The 20,271-nt window shown below is 39.3% G+C and overlaps 1 protein-coding gene across 8 annotated transcripts in view; it reads left to right on the forward strand.

Moving 5' to 3' along the window:
- ST18 (ST18 C2H2C-type zinc finger transcription factor) overlaps positions 1 to 20,271 on the forward strand; it is a 188,767-nt gene that overhangs the window by 87,130 nt on the left and 81,366 nt on the right. For all 8 annotated transcript variants that reach the window (XR_012715443.1, XM_075270504.1, XM_075270506.1 and 5 more), the window contains 3 exons: positions 6,439 to 6,629; positions 16,981 to 17,673; positions 19,489 to 19,623. Coding sequence is in view for 7 of the 8 variants with exons in the window: in XM_075270504.1 (XP_075126605.1) it covers positions 6,439 to 6,629; positions 16,981 to 17,673; positions 19,489 to 19,623 (1,019 nt within the window). In the remaining variant the exon portion in view is untranslated. The remainder of the gene's footprint in view (positions 1 to 6,438; positions 6,630 to 16,980; positions 17,674 to 19,488; positions 19,624 to 20,271) is intronic.

The raw sequence follows: 20,271 nt of genomic DNA on the forward strand, positions 1-20,271 counted from the left end.
AGCAGGTCTAGTATGTTTGATCAGTCCAGGGACCAGTTGTCAGCTCCCTATCAACCATATATATATGGTCTATCCTAAAGATCCCATAAAAATAATATGACCAGTCAACCCCTTTAGGTTAAAGCCCCTTATAGCGGGACACAGCAAAAAAGCACTGTGGAAAAACCGGCAGCAGTAATTCATTGCAGTTTCTCCCACAGCACTTTTGTCCGCAGAAGGTTTCCTTTGTGGACTTTCTGTTTCCATGATACCTATAGGAAACCACTGGCATTTCTGCATAATTGACATACAGCAATGTGTCATCTACATAAAAATTACCATACCAGGGGCAACACGGTGGCTCAGTGGTTAGCACTGCAGCTTTTCAGCGCTTGAGTCCTGGGTTTGAATCCCGCCAGGAGAAACATCTGCAAGGAGTTTGTATGTTCTCCCCGTGTTTGCTTGTATTTCCTCCCATTCTACAAAGACATACTTAAATGAAAAAAAAAAAGTACCTTGTGAGTCCCATATGGGGCTCACAATCTACATAAAAATAAAAATTACTGTACCTGAGAAAGATTTTAGGAACATTTAAGGCTGATTGAAACTAGTGTGAAATTTACATGAATAGGGAAAAATTGAAAAAACAAAAATATATTACTAAAAAAAGCAAAAATTATTGGAATAACCAAAACAAAAAAAAATTATAACTTTCAAAAGTGCATGATCTAAAAAAAAATCTCAAAATGTGTCAATTTATGAAGCTGAGAAAATTGTCCGGTCATGAAGTGGTTAAAATTTAAATCTACTACATAATCCACAGGGTTTGATAATCTGACACCTGTCTAGTCGCACAAAATGCTGTACCATAATGTGTTCATATAGTTCACCATAACGTGCTCACATGCTGTTCCCTGGTTAGGTTTGACTATTATGTTGATAAAATCCATTAAGCGACCATGTTAACTAATCTCATGTTATCTCCTTATAGCACAAGATATACCGTATACAAGAGAATGTGCTAGAGATCAATCAGATTCATATATATAAATTTTATTACCTTCCATTTGCACTGATATATTTTATATATTTCAAGTTTGCTGCATACACGGTGTTGCTTTACGGTAGCATTCTAACGTAAAATGTAAAAAAAATTAGGGGAAGATATTTTGTCAAAAATTGGTCTAAAATCTGAATAATACTTTACAAATGATATTCATTCACAATAGAAAGCACACATTTAGTAAACAGGTAGATATTTATTGGGAGGGCTACAGAGAATGTCTGACCTAGTCCTTAAGGACTTAGTTTCATGTTCTCTATGGATTTGGATTCCATAGCTACCCAATGGGGGATTAACAGATAAACATGGGCATTTATTGTGTAAAAACAATATTTATAGCACTAAGCCATAAATATAGTATTAAAACGCTTTATTTAAATTTAAGAAATGCATCTGCTCTGAAAACGGCAAGCTGCGCAATAAGCTGTGCTGAGGTTTCCCAATATACATCCCATTGCCCATCATGAATTCATAAAATAATGGGCATTATGGAATGTATGCATTATGTATGTTTGGTAGAAATGTAATAGTAGGTACAGGCAGTATGTTCTCTTCTTTATGGATAATTAATGCTAATCAGATATTGATATCAAATAATCATACATTATATTTCATATGGAATTACCATTCAACACTTTTTACCAAATTATCTAACTTAAGTATTATCCCATTTATGGCCTGGCCTGTCTGGTTCTTAACCCCTTAATGACCATGCCTGAGAACCTGAAAAGAACTATAAGAGGTTGTCCGGGATAGTCCCTTTATTTCACATGAGGCCAGTAAAGGAGAAAAAATATATATATATATATATATATATATATATATATATATATATACACACACACACTTTTTCCGGTGCTCCGCTGTCTCACGGCACCGTCCGGTCATGCTGCTGCAATGTTCTGTTCTGGCAGAAGTCCATGCCACATGGGACTACTGAGGCAAATCAGTGGCTTCTGGAGGGGAACCCAAGACGTCACAGTGTGGTGGGGACATTCACCAAAACAAGACAGCAGAGCAGTAGGACTGGACTGTGAGACAACGGAGCATGGTGAGTATAGGTTTTTTTTAATGCTCCCTGGCCTAATAGTAAAAATGTGATTATCCTGGACAGTCCCTTTAATGACCATACACTTTTTACTATTACAGTAGATGTGGTAGTTTAACTGCTCTTTGTTTACTTAGGGAACTGATTTTTTTTTTTCCTTGGTTTTTTTTCTCATGACACATAGGAGTATTTTATTTATTTATTTATTTATTTATTATTTAAGGTTAACCTTACCAGAAGTAGAATAAAAATTTATTGTAAATTTCTCGTACATTTTAATTTGCAAATTAACACCAAATAATAGTAAAATGGATCCCCTATTTTGTTTTGGTCTTTTGATATAAAGAGCTTGACTATATAGAACTTACTTAAAGCATATGGGGTGTTACCATTAGAGATGAGCGAACACTAAAATGTTCGAGGTTCGAAATTCGATTCGAACAGCCGCTCACTGTTCGAGTGTTCGAATGGGTTTCGAACCCCATTATAGTCTATGGGGAACATAAACTCGTTAAGGGGGAAACCCAAATTCGTGTCTGGAGGGTCAACAAGTCCACTATGACACCCCAGGAAATGATACCAACACCCTGGAATGACACTGGGACAGCAGGGGAAGCATGTCTGGGGGCATAAAAGTCACTTTATTTCATGGAAATCCCTGTCAGTTTGCGATTTTCGCAAGCTAACTTTTCCCCATAGAAATGCATTGGCCAGTGCTGATTGGCCAGAGTACGGAACTCGACCAATCAGCGCTGGCTCTGCTGGAGGAGGCGGAGTCTAAGATAGCTCCACACCAGTCTCCATTCAGGTCCGACCTTAGACTCCGCCTCCTCCGGCAGAGCCAGCGCTGATTGGCCGAAGGCTGGCCAATGCATTCCTATGCGAATGCAGACTTAGCAGTGCTGAGTCAGTTTTGCTCAACTACACATCTGATGCACACTCGGCACTGCTACATCAGATGTAGCAATCTGATGTAGCAGAGCCGAGGGTGCACTAGAACCCCTGTGCAAACTCAGTTCACACTAATAGAATGCATTGGCCAGCGCTGATTGGCCAATGCATTCTATTAGCCCGATGAAGTAGAGCTGAATGTGTGTGCTAAGCACACTCATTCAGCACTGCTTCATCACGCCAATACAATGCATTAGCCAGTGCTGATTGGCCAGAGTACGGAATTCGGCCAATCAGCGCTGGCCAATGCATTCTATTAGCCCGATGAAGTAGAGCTGAATGTGTGTGCTAAGCACACACATTCAGCACTGCTTCATCACGCCAATACAATGCATTAGCCAGTGCTGATTGGCCAGAGTACGGAATTCGGCCAATCAGCGCTGGCTCTGCTGGAGGAGGCGGAGTCTAAGGTCGGACCTGAATGGAGACTGGTGTGGAGCGATCTTAGACTCCGCCTCCTCCAGCAGAGCCAGCGCTGATTGGCCGAATTCCGTACTCTGGCCAATCAGCGCTGGCCAATGCATTCTATTAGCTTGATGAAGCAGAGTGTGCACAAGGGTTCAAGCGCACCCTCGGCTCTGATGTAGCAGAGCTGAGGCTGCACAAGGGTTCAAGCGCACCCTCGGCTCTGATGTAGGAGAGCCGAGGGTGCACTTGAACCCTTGTGCACCCTCAGCTCTGCTACATCAGAGCCGAGGGTGCGCTTGAACCCTTGTGCACACTCTGCTTCATCAAGCTAATAGAATGCATTGGCCAGCGCTGATTGGCCAATGTATTCTATTAGCCTGATGAAGTAGAGCTGAATGTGTGTGCTAAGCACACACATTCAGCTCTACTTCATCGGGCTAATAGAATGCATTGGCCAGCGCTGATTGGCCAGAGTACGGAACTCGACCAATCAGCGCTGGCTCTGCTGGAGGAGGCGGAGTCTAAGATCGCTCCACACCAGTCTCCATTCAGGTCCGACATTAGACTCCGCCTCCTCCAGCAGAGCCAGCGCTGATTGGCCGAATTCCGTACTCTGGCCAATCAGCACTGGCTAATGCATTGTATTGGCGTGATGAAGCAGTGCTGAATGTGTGTGCTTAGCACACACATTCAGCTCTACTTCATCGGGCTAATAGAATGCATTGGCCAATCAGCGCTGGCCAATGCATTCTATTAGCGTGAACTGAGTTTGCACAGGGGTTCTAGTGCACCCTCGGCTCTGCTACATCAGATTGCTACATCTGATGTAGCAGTGCCGAGTGTGCATCAGATGTGTAGTTGAGCAAAACTGACTCAGCACTGCTAAGTCTGCATTCGCATAGGAATGCATTGGCCAGCCTTCGGCCAATCAGCGCTGGCTCTGCCGGAGGAGGCGGAGTCTAAGGTCGGACCTGAATGGAGACTGGTGTGGAGCGATCTTAGACTCCGCCTCCTCCAGCAGAGCCAGCGCTGATTGGTCGAGTTCCGTACTCTGGCCAATCAGCGCTGGCCAATGCATTCTATTAGCCCGATGAAGTAGAGCTGAATGTGTGTGCTTAGCACACACATTCAGCTCTACTTCATCAGGCTAATAGAATACATTGGCCAATCAGCGCTGGCCAATGCATTCTATTAGCTTGATGAAGCAGAGTGTGCACAAGGGTTCAAGCGCACCCTCGGCTCTGATGTAGCAGAGCTGAGGGTGCACAAGGGTTCAAGTGCACCCTCGGCTCTCCTACATCAGAGCCGAGGGTGCGCTTGAACCCTTGTGCAGCCTCGGCTCTGCTACATCAGAGCCGAGGGTGCGCTTGAACCCTTGTGCACACTCTGCTTCATCAAGCTAATAGAATGCATTGGCCAGCACTGATTGGCCAGAGTACGGAATTTGGCCAATCAGCGCTGGCCAATGCATCCCTATGGGAAAAAGTTTATCTCACAAAAATCACAATTACACACCCGATAGAGCCCCAAAAAGTTATTTTTAATAACATTCCCCCCTAAATAAAGGTTATCCCTAGCTATCCCTGCCTGTACAGCTATCCCTGTCTCATAGTCACAAAGTTCACATTCTCATATGACCCGGATTTGAAATCCACTATTCGTCTAAAATGGAGGTCACCTGATTTCGGCAGCCAATGACTTTTTCCAATTTTTTTCAATGCCCCCGGTGTCGTAGTTCCTGTCCCACCTCCCCTGCGCTGTTATTGGTGCAAAAAAGGCGCCAGGGAAGGTGGGAGGGGAATCGAATTTTGGCGCACTTTACCACGTGGTGTTCGATTCGATTCGAACATGGCGAACACCCTGATATCCGATCGAACATGTGTTCGATAGAACACTGTTCGCTCATCTCTAGTTACCATATCGAGTGCAGTGGCAGTAGTTACTACCTGGCCTTAGACACTGAGGGACTAAAGGTCCCTCTGCTATACAAAATATGCCACTATTCTAAAAGGAACAAGGTAGGTAAGGGCCCCGTTACAAATTACTGCATAGGGACCTAGTGGTTTCAAGCTACACCCGACAGCATAGTAAAAGCACCGAATAAGGCAGTCATGTATTGTCAGTCATTATGGGTTAACAATTTATTGAATGTTTCAAGGATACATTAAACAAAACAAAAACCTACAGTATATACAATAACTCTATGACCTTCTAATAAGTAATAAGGCCTTTGAATTTGAGGTATTGAAAACTCATTCTATGCTGTCTACTTATATCATTTAGGTCCTTATTTCATATACATTTAAAGAGGGCTTTCACATTTTGTAATTGTTTTTTTTTGGTGAACTGAATAAACTATTTCTAAACATGTTTTATATAATACATACATTATGTACTTTAGCTTTATACTACGTTCACGCTAGTGTTCAGGCTTCCGTTCTTCAGGTTCACTTGGGGACCTGAAAAATGGAAACCCTATCAGCTTTTGCAACATCCAAAGAGTATCTGACGTCACGTTCCAATTTGCAACTTTGTGTTTTGCCATTCCTCAACTATTAATATTGACACAGACTTTTAGGTAGTTCAAACTTGGTAACTTTGTATTTAGGTAAGTAGGCTATGTGCCATGTTTAGTATTCAGTTGCCCCTTACAAACTATGGATATTGTATGCATTGTACATTGCTACAGAATAATAATGAACTTGTATTCATTGGGTCATTATTGCCCAAATTAGCATAATACTCTCTTAGCCCGGGTGTTCTTGGCTCATCTCTGAATATTTCAGATTAACTTGTTCTTATTTAGAGTATTTGGTTGACAAACAGGTCTTATGTATAATGCAGTGAGCTAAAGCAGCAGTTAATCTCGACAGACTAAATTCAACTGTAAAATGTATATAAACCATTCATAGAATTACAAAGAACTTTCTCATTTTGTAAATGTCTGGAAACATATTCTAAATTATTTCTCTTAATTTTCCTTGTCCAGTGCTTACAATTGCACTATGTCAAAAAAAAGGAAATTTCAAGAACAGAGTTCTGCTGCTCCGGTCAACAAAAGAAAATCACTTTTAATGAAGCCCCAGCACTATAATCCTAGTGAGGAACTTGAAGAAGACAGTGAGGACAAATCTGAACTGATGGGCTTTAAATTCATGAAAAAACAATGTACTACCACAGGTACGTAATAACAGAATTACATAAAATATCTGTATTGTATAATGCATGTGTTCAGCGGCATACTTAGAGATGATCGAATCAAAGCTGACGAAGTGGAATTCAATTCGAATTTCAGGAAATATTCAATTCGCATAGAATCCGGATTTTCTCACGGTTCGTGATAATGAATTACATTTTTTCATAAAATGGCTGCTGCACGTTAGGACATGGGGCAAGGAACCCTGGGAATGTGAAATCACCCTCAATGCCATGTGTGTAGCCAATCACTAGCTAGCCCTGTAATGTCACAACCCTTTACCCACTTTGCGGTTAATCAAAAAATGTTGTCGCACACACAGGTTTTGTTGCCAAAAAAAGAGTAATACATTTATTTACAACACCGTGTACATCATTTGTTGTGCCTTTGGACATAGGGATTGCAGTAATATGAAAAAGACTGATGTGCGACAACATTTTTTGATTAATCTGATTGTGGGGTTGAAGGACCCTTTGACTTCTGCACCACACTTTCTAAATTTGTGAGTGTGCGGCACCATTGCCTTTTTTTCTTTACCCACTTTGCAACCGTCCAGTTGGAGCTCTGATCGTGGGTTTTAACCTCTTGGATGTCACTGTCAAACATGACTGTGGCATCCAAGGAGTTCCGGCATACTACATGTCCCCCTCTTCTGCAGGAGGGTTATACATTATTTATTATTGATATAACATTGTACTCTCAGTTTTTGCTTATATTATTTATGTCTCTCTGATTTCATGCTTTATTGTTTGTCTGCTGCTTACAAAAACTTTTTAAAAAAGTGATTATTTTGTACAATTGTCCAATTTTTTTTAAATAAAAACAAAGTAATATATAAAACTAATTGAGGGGTTCACCAGTCAAAATCTTTGTACCCAGATATAAAGTGCATTTGAGTGCATGGAGTGTGGGGGTTACTGTTTCATAAAGTGATCTGGTTCTAGGAAGACTATAACGGTAATAAAAAAGAGACTAAAAGGAATTTGGTTAGATAATGTGTAAGGCATTTCTATAAAGATGTATTTTTAGAATACACTAAAAATTAGAGATATTGGGATTTTACCTGATTATTTGGCGTAGCACATTCCAGAGAACTTGTGCTGCTCAAGAAAAGTCTTAGAGATGGAAGTTGAAGGTTCAAACTATGGAGAATAGACAGAGATATAAAAGGATATGTAGGGAGTTGCAACACTGTAATTAGTTTCGGGGTTAAGCATGATAAGCTTAATTTGTTTTCTTAAGTGAAGTGCCAACCAATGCAGTAGCTGGAACAGAGGATAGAGGCATAGCCGTTGGACAAGAAGAAAAATGCCTACCTACTGCGTTCAGGATACTGTGTAGATTTGGAGTTTTAGTTGTTTCCACAGTTTCCTCAATAAGAATAAAATGCATTCTGAAGATGATATAATAGTATGTAAGACAACATATGTGGCTGTTTATGTGAAAAGGGCCCACACTGTCGATATGGAGTTCTTGGTATCATTGTAACGGTTATGGTGTAACATTGTCCGAAACAGCAAAAAATTTTTTATTGAAAGCACAATTGACATATTTTTAAATAAAATTTTTGCATAAAACAAAATTGTGATTTTTTTACCCAAATATGTTTTGGACTATTTTCTCTATAATTAGTATCGACGATCTGGGCCCTTTTCACGTAAACAGCCACATATAGTTAGAGATATCAGCTGGTAGTATTAATAATGCAGATGTGATGCCATGAGATGAGGTATTTATTTGGTTACAATCCATATATACAGTAGATAAAACTGGGAGGCAAATCTGCTCATAGTGTGGTCAATGGCGGTTGTGTAAAGAAAATGAAAAGAGTGAATAGGACTCAAAACTAAGGAATCCTAAAAGGACAGGGAAAGTGAATAGGAAGGGTATGCTGCTAAATTAAGAAAATAACATAGTCTCACTTGGTAAATAAACTGACTACTAGTCTGTGAATAGTCTCCAAAACAAAATAATCTGTCAATTTAGCAAATTGGCACTATTATTAATAATAATAATAATTATTATTATTATTATTATTATAAGCAGACTTCTGAGGAGAGAAAATTCTAAACTAAAATGCATACTTATTAATACATATTTAAACAACTGACCACATCAAATACATTCAATCGCTAATAGTTATTCTGAGTCTAAAACAGGCTTCACAGTGAGAAATGTCCACCCATAAGATGTCAGATAGCTATCATTTGTGAATAAATATACACTGGGTTAGAATAGCTCTAGAATCTGTCGCAGTGATTAGAAAAGTTTGTGCCTCAAATTCTATAATTCTTCAAAAAAGCATCAAGGGAGTAATAAAAAATTTACCATGTATCATTCTAGCTCTGTGAATATTACCACTAAGGTTGAGGGTTAAAATCCGATTTCCGATCATTTACCAGCCGATCTCGATCGTGAAATTTGCTCGATCGCCGATCAGAATCCATCTTTTCCGATCCCAATCCTCAACCCTAGTCAATGCTTCTCTATGGGAAAAGTCACTTTTAGGGTTGAGCAGATCTTGAAATAACCTCCAATCTCGATCTCGCTGGAAAAGATCGGGTCGCAATTCCGATCGCGATCGTGAAATTTACTCGATCGCCGATCGATTAATATTACACATCAAGAAAAGAAGAAAAGACAAAACAGTTAAAAACAATTAAAAAAGAATCACATTGAAAATGCAAGTGGAGGTCACAGTGTCACATGTAGATCACAATAGACAACATATATGAGTCAGTACTGTTGCTGTTTTATACCCATTAATTAGATAGATGTACATCCATTTCAAGCCCATATGGTGTGGGTGATCAGAATAATCATATAAATATATGGGGTCCCCCAGCTAAAGCAGAATCAAATATGAAGTATAATAAAAGGTAAGTATCAATCACATATAGATGATATCATATGGGAGAAGGAGTACATATAAATGTTGTACAAAGAGTGCCTTATATAGGTAAAACACATCAAAGCCTAACTACATAGCATACCCAAAGGTAAATTAACTCCTTGTGGAGTATGCTTACCACTGCGACCTCCACCCAGATCCCCATACACTGGGTTAGAATAGCTCTAGAATCTGTCACAGTGATTAGAAAAGTTTGTGGCTCAAATTCTCTAATTCTTTAAAAAAGCATCAAAGGATTAATAAAAAAATATACCATGTACCATTCTAGCTCTATGAACAGTACCCCTCTTTTTACCCCTCTTGACCCATATCTATGACTGCTCATCTAGAGCATCAGTTTCCTGCATTGAAGGAGATATTTTGGTTTGATTTTAATCCCAGGTCATATCACTAGGCTTCTTGAAAGCCAGGCATTAATTTGCTTCCAAAAGCTGGTGCTAAAGAATAGTTTTCCTTTTTCTATCAAGGGAAAGTCAAAGTAGAACTATAAGCATTTGTGCTTGCTGACATCATACCCCTCTCCCAATGGCTCAGCTACTAAGTTAGTGCCATCTTCATGATGTACTATTACAGCAGTTTGCAGAAACATGTTCCCTCCGCAGATGAAATAGTATGTCATAGAGTGGGAATCAGTTAATACATAAGAGGGAATCACATAGGAACATGACAGCAATCACAGTTTTGTCACCAAAATTTAGCTTTAAAGAAAGAGTGATCATCCTAAATAAACCAACACAGGCAACTCAAGAGAGTCATGGCCAGAGAAATACAAACTGAGATTATTCCATGTAATAATGTGCTACTTAGGACTGGTGAACATACTTATATCTAGACATGTATAGCCACAATTGATTGGTAGGGCAAGATACATCTGTATCTTACCAAAAGAAAATACCTTGTTCTCCAATTATCAGACTGTCTTACTGTTCAACCACCCTGACTTTTACTCTGAAATTTCTGCTTAATTTCAAATGCAGCCGAATATGTTGGCACTATATAAATAAAATGTATTATTATTATTATCTTGCTAAAGCAAGGTTGACAGAAATTCATAGATGTGTCACGTTACAGCTCAGAATAAATGTCTATAAAGAGAGGCGGAGGAGGAATGAGCAGTGAGCGAATGAGCATATACCTGAGATATGATGATATTTGAGATATGAGATATACCTGAAGAAGAAGCCCAGAGCTTTGAAACGTTGCAATCTATCATCATTATTAGAGATGAGCGAACACTATTCGGAACAGCTGTTCCGAATAGCACGCTCCCATAGAAATGAATGGACGTAGCCGTCACGCGGGGGGTTAAGCGACCGGTCGCCGGCAAAGTCTGCGTGCCGGCCGCTTCCATTCATTTCTATGGGAGCGTGCTATTCGGAACAGCTGTTCCAAATAGTGTTCGCTCATCTATAATCATTATTAGTTAGCCATTAAAAAAGGTATCTCCTACCCACTGGCAAACGGTACAAAAACAAACATTTTCCTTATACCGAATGAGCATACATTCATTATTTTGCCTATGGCCAACATTTCAGCAGATAGTCTATACCAGGGGTAGGGAACGTACGGCTCTCCAGCTGTTGCAAAACTACAACTCCCAGCATGCATACTTGCTCTGCTGTTCTTAGAACTTCCATGGAAGTGAATGGAGCATGATGGGAGTTGTAGTTTCACAGCAGCTGGAGAGCCAAAGGTTCCCTACCCCTGGTCTATACCCACCAGCTCAGTGAAAACTGAAACTCAGAGATAAAGCCTGCAAAGGGAAAAACTACTTAAACATGAAAAACTTCAACATAGTCTGAGGAACTTTACCAGAATCAGAAAAAAAGGAGAGCCTCATTCTTTAACAAAAATACTAAATTGAAGTCATATAATGATCAGATATAGTGTTATTCTTCACGTACAAAAAATACTACTGATTAATACAAAAAAAAGTTGAAAGGATGAATACAGTTAGGAAGTGGGAGATGTCTGGTATTTAATAGGAAGGCCTAAGCCCCAAAAGGAATCCTCAGCCCCACTGGAGTAGTCATGGAGAAGTCCACAATCTCTATTATCTGTAACAATATCAGTCTACATTATAGCTATGTGATAAAAGGTATCATTAGTGGTCTCTGATGTTGACTAAACATTTCACTGTAATTTAGTGAATTAGACCTTAAAAGGCTCCATAGTATGAATAGGAGAGTTCATAGACTGTGCCCATACAGAAATATCACAGATGTAGAGCCCAGAATCACACCCCCTTGTCTGCTCCTGCCGAAGACCACCTACTTGATGGTAGAGAGCCTAATTAGCATATCAGGCACTAAAAGTACTGATTGCTTGGAAATGATGTGGGCTAGAGAAAAAATTCCAACTGTGCTGAAACCAGGGGAACAGCACCAACTAAAAGATAAGAACTGAAATTGTTGTTGGTATTGAAAGATCCTCTTTAAAAACATGTCTAATCATCTGAATTGCTTTGTTGTTCCCTTAGTTGCTCCATAATCCCATTGCTTGTTCCTTTTAACTATGGAGCTTAGGGAACTAATATGGTTCTTTCCACCCCACTTTTCTTTTTTGCATAGATATTGAAGTCAAATAAGCCCAGATGCTCCGTGGGTAACACCACAGATTGTTCCCATGGACATAGACGCAAAGCAAAGAGCCATGTCAATATGAGGTGACATAATGGACATAAGAATATAAGAGAAGGGGGATAGGCCAGGCTTTCTATATAATTGTCCATTCCCAGTGTGCCGGAATTCTCCATGCTTTACAATTAAAATTCCTTTATGAGACTATACAATTCCTAATGTTATTATTATTATTTTCTATACGCGTAATACTTTCATTTGAAAAAAAAAGAAAAAAAAGAAATTTATTGCTACAATCATTTCGGACGCTAAAACTATAAATGCAAAAATACCGAAGAGTCTAATGATAGACCACAATTTTCTAACCGGAGAGAAAATGAAGAATTAAAAAAATGGACTTGTTTGTTATCCCCTATTTCATCAGCATGCCAAATTTTGTATTCAGCTTACAAGGGATGTAGAACAGCAGGATTTCTTTAAAAGTGAGAACTACTTGCTTAGACTAAAACCTCTTTTCGCGAAATCCAAATCATCATTCTCGGTATGAATCCTATTTTCTTAAATATAATTAATAAATATTTTTCTTTTAACACATAACAAACAGTTGAAGCAAACATTAGGTAAGTTGGAAACGTCCCAAAATGCTAACAGTTTGGCATCAGAAAAAGTGAAATGCATTGGGCCGCACATGTGCTTTTCTACCCCCCTGTAATCTGCACTTAATAGGAATATTTTAAACTATGTAACTAAGCAACAGAGGTAATTGTTGCTTTCTAGAGCTTTTGTTAGGCACTTTAACACAGCCCAAATATGCATAATTAGGCATAATGTCTATAAATCATTATTGTACACATGTGGGTAGTTAAGTGGATTGAGAGAATAGTTCAATGAATTGAGCATATTCACTGAAAATGCTTTTTATTTGTTTTCTCCAGTTCATAATACTTTAAAATTATCATAACCCTTTACACCATCTCTCAATAGCTAGCAGTGTTATTGAGAAAAACTTCATTTGCATTTTAGACTATGTTTAATTTATTATTTAAAACTGGAGTTTGTTGGATGTGAAATCAGGAGATGATAGGCCATTGTGTGGAATGATATGCGGCTTTTTATGCAGCCTATTTTCTAGTATGTAAAATGTTAAATTTTTGCGGTTTAGACTGAATAGATCCAAACAAAAGAACGCCATCTATAATCAAAGTTATTAAAAGGGCTAGTGTTGTGACTTCTTCCAAAAATGCTTTTAGTTACTATGACAATATTTACTTGATCCTGGCAGTCCAGTGTTGATTTTAGGGGGATAATTACAAGAAAGATACATAATGTCGACTTTTTTTTGTGAGTGCCCTTGTCTGTGGTGCTGTTTATAAGGATTGCAGCGGAGCATAAAAGCAGCATTGTCTACTATCATTATACCCTCTCATCCGGCTTCTACAACCTGCTGCTTTTCTCAATTTTTCTAGTTCATATTGTCATTTTGACAGAAACATGATAATTAACACAAATAGGGATATTTATTAAAGTTTCCTGGCTGTAGAACTTTAACAGAAATGTAATGAAAACAAAGGTTTAGGAAATGACATTGCTGCATGAAAGACTCTGCAGTAAGCAATGGGATTTGGTGTCATTAATGTAGTGCTGTTTTCCTCCCCAGCCGTGAAAGCCACTTTAAAGACCGGTCTGTTTCACAGGGTTAGATTTACTGAAATGGAATTCAGGTTGGCCATTGTATTGTGTAGATTTCACATATCACCTAAACAAAGTCTTTGGTTCCAAATCAAATTAAGCCACAGGGGAAGACTCTATGTAGTAGGTGAATGCGGCATGTCTATTGGTGGCATATAATGTGGCCAGTGGGGGTGATACTTTAGAGCATGTAAAGGTGAACTGCTCATTCAGCTTTCAAGATTACATAGAAACATAGCTGGTACAAACATACATCAATGAGTCCAAAACTACCTGGTCTCCTGTAAAGCGACATTAGTTTACTTTACAACGTATCCATAAAGAGAGAAAAGTAGAACTAGTAGAGTAGAACTAGAAATATTTAGGAATTTCTTAGGTCGTATTCATAGCACTTTTCAGTATACTTTGATTTAAAGAGGACTTTTCATGTCCTTGGGTACATGCGGTTTTATATACCGCTAGAAAGCCGACAGTGCGCTGAATTCAGTGCAGTGTCGGCTTTCCCGTTATGTGCCCTGGGGGAAGAGATATTGGTGCAATTACTGAAAGCTCTTCACCTTCAGAAGGGCGTTCCTGACAGTCTAACTGGGCTATGAAGAACGCCCCTCGTGACCATACTTGTCCATAGCTCTGTACTGTCAGAGGGGACATTCCTTACCGCTCAGCCATGATGCTAAGCTGTGAGCAATGCCCTCCCCCCAGTACTAGTCTATGGATGAGTACTGTCAGAAGGGGGGGCTTTCTTCACAGGTAGTGTCATGGCTGGGCGGTAAGAAATTCCCCTTCTGACAGTATAGCGCTACCGACAGTATTGCCACTAAGGGCGTTCCCAGCTATACTGTCAGCAACAATCTTTTGACGGTAAAAAGGTATTGGTGATTGCACCGATATCTCTTCCCCTAGGGCACATAACAGGAAAGCCAACAGTGCACTGAATTCAATGCACAGTCGGCTTTCTAGCAATATATAAAACTACATGTGCCCAAGGACATGAAAGGTCCTTATTAAAGGCCTGGATTTACAAATAGATAGAGCAAACTTTGGCAGTCCGAAAATACACCAGATTTATCACAGTGGCTTATGCTGGATGATAAATCTGGCATATCCGTAGACTGTCTTCTCTAAATTTATAGCACCTGTTTTGGTTAATTTTGACTCAGAAACACAATTTTGTCACATTGTGGTGCATTTAACCCACACCTCCTTTTTCTGAGAACTTACGCCCACATGTCTCACAAGTCAAATTTTTTAAGCCATACGAAATGCACCAATGTGTTCCTAAGATGTGTCACACTGCTCCAAAGATGTGCCAAGTTTACACCAGTGTCTAGTTGTAACCGTAACAGTAAATCTGGACCATGACATCTATTCACATGTCTGTTTTTGACAGTCCATTATAACAAACCATGAAAAAGTAGAACATGTCCTATCTTTGCCTTTTATCACTGACCCCTCAATGGACTGAAAACATATCCCAGGTGAATACCAAATGGCCATGAAAAAACAAACCATTTAGACTATTTTTCACTGATATTGTTTACAGTATTCTTGTGAATGTAGCCTTAGGGGCATTCACATCCAGTTTACATGACATTAAAGCCATAAAATACAGTTTACACCACATTAAAGGGATTCTATCATTAAAATTTTATTTTTTCTCCCTACCACATCGGAATAGCCTTAAGAAAGGCTATTCTTCTCCTACCTTTAGATGTTTTCTCCAGGCCACCATTCGGTAGAAATCCCATTTTCCGTCAGTATGCAAATGAGTTCTCTCGCAGTACTGGGGGTGGTTCCCAGCACTCAAACAGCACTGGGGGTGTCTCCAATGCTGCGCGAGAACTCTCCAGTGCTGCCGCCATCTTCATCTGGAACGGCCTCTCTTTGCGTCTTCTTCCAGGGCTGGGTTCAAAATTCTAGGCCTCGGGCCTCAGGCAAAGCTGAACCCAGTGCTGGTAGAAGACACGATGAAGCCGTTCCAGACGAAGATGGAGGCGGCACTGGAGAGTTCTCTTGCAGCATTGGGGACGCTCCCAGTGCTGTGAGAGAACTAATTTGCATACTAAAACAGGGATTTCTACTGAACGGCGGTGTGGATAGCCTTTCTTAAGGCTATTGCAATGTGGTAGGCAGAAAAAATAAAATTTTAATGATAGAATCCCTTTAAAGCCGTCCATCAAACTTATAGGTTAGGAGTATTGCCCGACCTACGACACAAAGACCATGGCCACGTATGTAGCATTCAGCATTTCTCTGTCCAGGTCACAGTCATGTCAATCACAACTGATGTCACCCAGCATATATGTGACTACACAAGGCTATATGGGATCTGTACTGTTATTAGTTTCCCACCAGTATTTTGTACTGCGCCACAGGGAAAAGAGACCAGAGAGCTGGACATGCAGCACAGCATGTGAATGAGCTCTTAGTATCTGGTATAGTCTCCATTTCTTTTATGACCATATGCCGTACAGATGATGCGGTCTGATGATCTATGTTAGTCTGGCATTATTTGAGAATATTCCAATCTTCTGAAGTTACTGAATCTTTGGTTTTCTCACTCACTAACTGTCCTCATAAATGTTTTGTTACTGCCATAAATATAAAATAGATTCATCTGTAACTTTTGGTATGTACTAGCCCACGCCAAACATTTGGTCTTGTTTCGCTTCTCTAGAAGTGAGACCACCACCAGCTTCTTCTGACATTACTATGGATTGGTGATTCTACTTCTTTATTCGGCACAGTCCACTAAACAGGGTTGAAATTCCAAGCCTATAAAAGCAAAAGAAAAATAAGATGACTTACCTTGTAAAGGTCCATCCATAGCCACGGTGCGGGTTTGGTCCTTGGGACTTTTGGTCCCTGTCATACTGGAAGTGATAATTCACATTCAACATGGCTGCTCCAATAGTATGTGAATTGTGAACATTATACCATCACTTATGGGCTGATGGGGAACAGAAGCCCCAAGGGGTCAGAACGGCCACGCTGGGACAGAGAGAACTTTTAAAGATGTCACTTTTTTCTTTTTTATGAGAGTTCCCACTGGAATTTTTTTGAAAAAAGTTAGAAATCCCTTAATCCAAGTACAAGGTATACTATACAATGGGCACTCTTTAGTTATATTTTAACAAAGTTTATGTTCTTTCATAGGTGCAATAATTGTTCAATCATCTGGCATGACAGCACAAGCAACAGAGGAGAAGTGTAGCTATGAAGAAGATATCACTGACCCATCAGTAATGCGAAGGTCAGACAAAGACAGTGTTTTTCATACAGTGATAGACAGCCCTACCGGGAGTGTAATACAATCTGTAAAGCCCATTAGAGATCATGGAGAAACATATTGTATCCAGTCCTCCAAGCAAAAAGACTCACCAAGATTTTCTTCTGATGATACTAATGGTAGCCCTGCAATACCTGAAAATGGATGGGACAGTTCTTCCAGTTACTCAGATGAAGCCAACTCAAAGGACCATCTATGTGACAGGTTCAGTAATGTAATAAAGCAGAAAGGTGAAATAGATACTAGTGAAGAAAAAGCATTGGAAAGGGACTCATTGGTGGGAATATCAGAACATGATGAAACAAATCAACACCAGATTCCTGAAAGTGAGGAAGATGATAAATGTCTCTCAATTATTACAGAGGAGTCGGTGGATTTGGATAAAACAAAAGGGAATTTGAGCCTGCTGGAACAAGCAATAACTTTACAGGCAGAGCAAGGTCACATGTTTCATAGCACCTACAAGGAACTCGACATGTTTTTGATGGAGCATCTATCAAGAGATAGAAGACAAAGTAAAGTAATAGATGGAGTTGGGAGGCAAATATATACCAGCAAAAGTAAGAAATAGCATTACTTGTAGATGTTTTTATATTTTGGAGTAAGCTTCTCTTTAAATTAGTATAGGAAATATTGAAATCATTTTGGAGTTAAGTAGTAATTTACAACCTGTGCCCAGGTTTAGGCTTAGTTCATATCTGCATCTCCATTCAGGGAGTCCACTTGGGGACCGCCCGAACGGAATACCAAATGCATTAAGAAATGGTTAGCAGAGAAACCACACAGACCCCATAGACTGTAATAGGGTCTGTGTGTTTTCCGCATGGTGTCCACACGAGTCACTCAAATGAAAAGTATTGCAAGCGCAAAATGATGCTAGAAAGTAAAGGGGCTGTCTATCAAGACAAAGGGGAGGTGCAGAGAGTGTGGAGGAAGACTGAGCACTTGCCACAGTAAGGACAGTTTAATTTGGGCAACAGCTTTGACAGACTCTATTGATAGCCCTATAACCTGTGAAAACTCCATTTATATACAGATTCTCACCTTTTTCCTACTGATTTGCTTCCTACCTCTTATTTCAGCCACATGTTCTGCAGACTTATCCTAAGACTGTAAAGCATTGTCTACAACTACTTCTGCATAAGTGCATGTCCTATACGATCTGTCATCAGAGCAGGTCTTAGGAGACTGGACTATGGGAAGTGATGTTATCTAATTGACACATGCAAACAGGATCATATCATATAGTACAGAGGATGATAGCTCACAGGAAAATTACTACAATTTTATTACATAGCAAAGATAATATTTCATAAAATACATCTTAAAATTAACTTAAGTGGCTAAAATAACCCAAGAGGTGGTTATTACATGTCTCATCATATTTTCAATTATAACTAAGGTACATTTAATAAAACAAAACAGGACTCATATATAGAAGGGTTTTAAGATAAGATAGGATACGATAGGATAAGATAAGAAACAAAAATGGTAAGGTAAGATAAGATAAGATCAGATCCTTTAACAATCCCACCATGAAATTCACCGTGGGGATTTTCAGACTTAAAAAAAAATAGCATTAAAAAACCCTACAAACCCTTGCCAGTCCAGCAGCCCACACAATATTCAGATGCTCCAGCGATCCTTGCCACCTTTGTTCAGCAGCTGCCAGGTGGGCTCAGTGGTCAAATGTCACTGGCATCGTGGCTCTGATCATAAGAATGGAGATGCCAGAAGTATTGTATGTTATGTAACTGCTCGGGCTGCTGTATGGCTGCTGAAGTCATGTGCCTGGATATCTATTCTGGATTATGTCGGGACTGAAAAAGTGAATACTGTTTTTTATTTTATAACATTTACCATTACCATTTTTTAAGTAGTCATGCTATTTTTAATGAATACAGACTGGTCCACCAGAGTACCTGAGGATCCTTTAGAGAGTCCATGCTCTCCCCTCAATAATGGTACAGTAGAAGATACCCACGTTTGAAGGGTGCTATCGCCTACTTCCATGGAGTGGTTGAAGGGTGTGCCCTACAATCATGTTATGTGGTGGGCCCAAGGAACCTCAGCCCCACACTGCAAACAATCCCTTTAAATTTTCTGTAATAAATTTTTCTTTGTAAAACTAATGGCTCATTTTGATAAAAGTATCCACTTATATTTCAACACGATACGCTGTATAAACAAATTGAGAATGTGTTGAATAAGGCACTGATGATAATTCATGAACCATGAATAAGGATAAAAAAAATTCTTATATGCCTATAAAGTTAAATCCATCTTCTAAGCATCTGAAATCTTTCCATGTAAAGGATAAGAAGTGCAGAAATGTTTAAAAAGACCTCAAAAATATTTTCTCTTTTTCCTTACAGATTCTTCACGTCTTGAGAAACGTGAGACCAAATGCCCTATACCAGGCTGTGATGGCACAGGTCACGTTACAGGACTCTATCCACATCATCGCAGTCTGTCGGGGTGTCCTCATAAAGTTCGAGTGCCTTTAGAAAGTCAGTGACAACAAGTTTACTGCCAATATAACTTGTGATTAACTGTTTGTAATGAGTTTGAGATGAAACTATAGCATGAAGGATAAGGTGGTAACATTGACCTTAATGGGCTATTGAATACAGAACAAAATGATGCCGTTCCCATTTACTATTGATTCAGATCTGTCATAACTAGATTTTCCTATCTAGTAAGCCCAATTAAGGTATAACATAAATCAATACTCAACAAACATGAATGTATTAGATTTGTGGAAGGCAGATTCAATGGATAACGGAATTCTGTAGTACAATTTCTATTTATTACACTGTTGAACAATATGCTCATAGTAATATATCCATTTATATTGCTTTACTAAGCTCAACCAAACCATTATGTTATTGTTGAACACAATCTGGCAGTCATCGTCATTGTTAATGCATGAAGTCAATAAACTGCATATTTATTTGTCAAATCTAGGCCAGGGTGACACTTTTATCACACAAATCTATTACAATTTTATACAGAATCAAAAGATGGCTCATAATTGTAAATATCTCATCTTTACTATGTGGGATTAAGGGGGACTCTAAGTACTCTAAATGGGGCTCAAAGAGTGCATCATTACTGTGCGGTGGAATTAAGGGACACCCTCACTGTGTAAGGGACAC

This window comes from Leptodactylus fuscus, chromosome 4 (assembly GCF_031893055.1).
Source record: "Leptodactylus fuscus isolate aLepFus1 chromosome 4, aLepFus1.hap2, whole genome shotgun sequence".
Lineage (NCBI taxonomy): Eukaryota > Metazoa > Chordata > Amphibia > Anura > Leptodactylidae > Leptodactylus > Leptodactylus fuscus.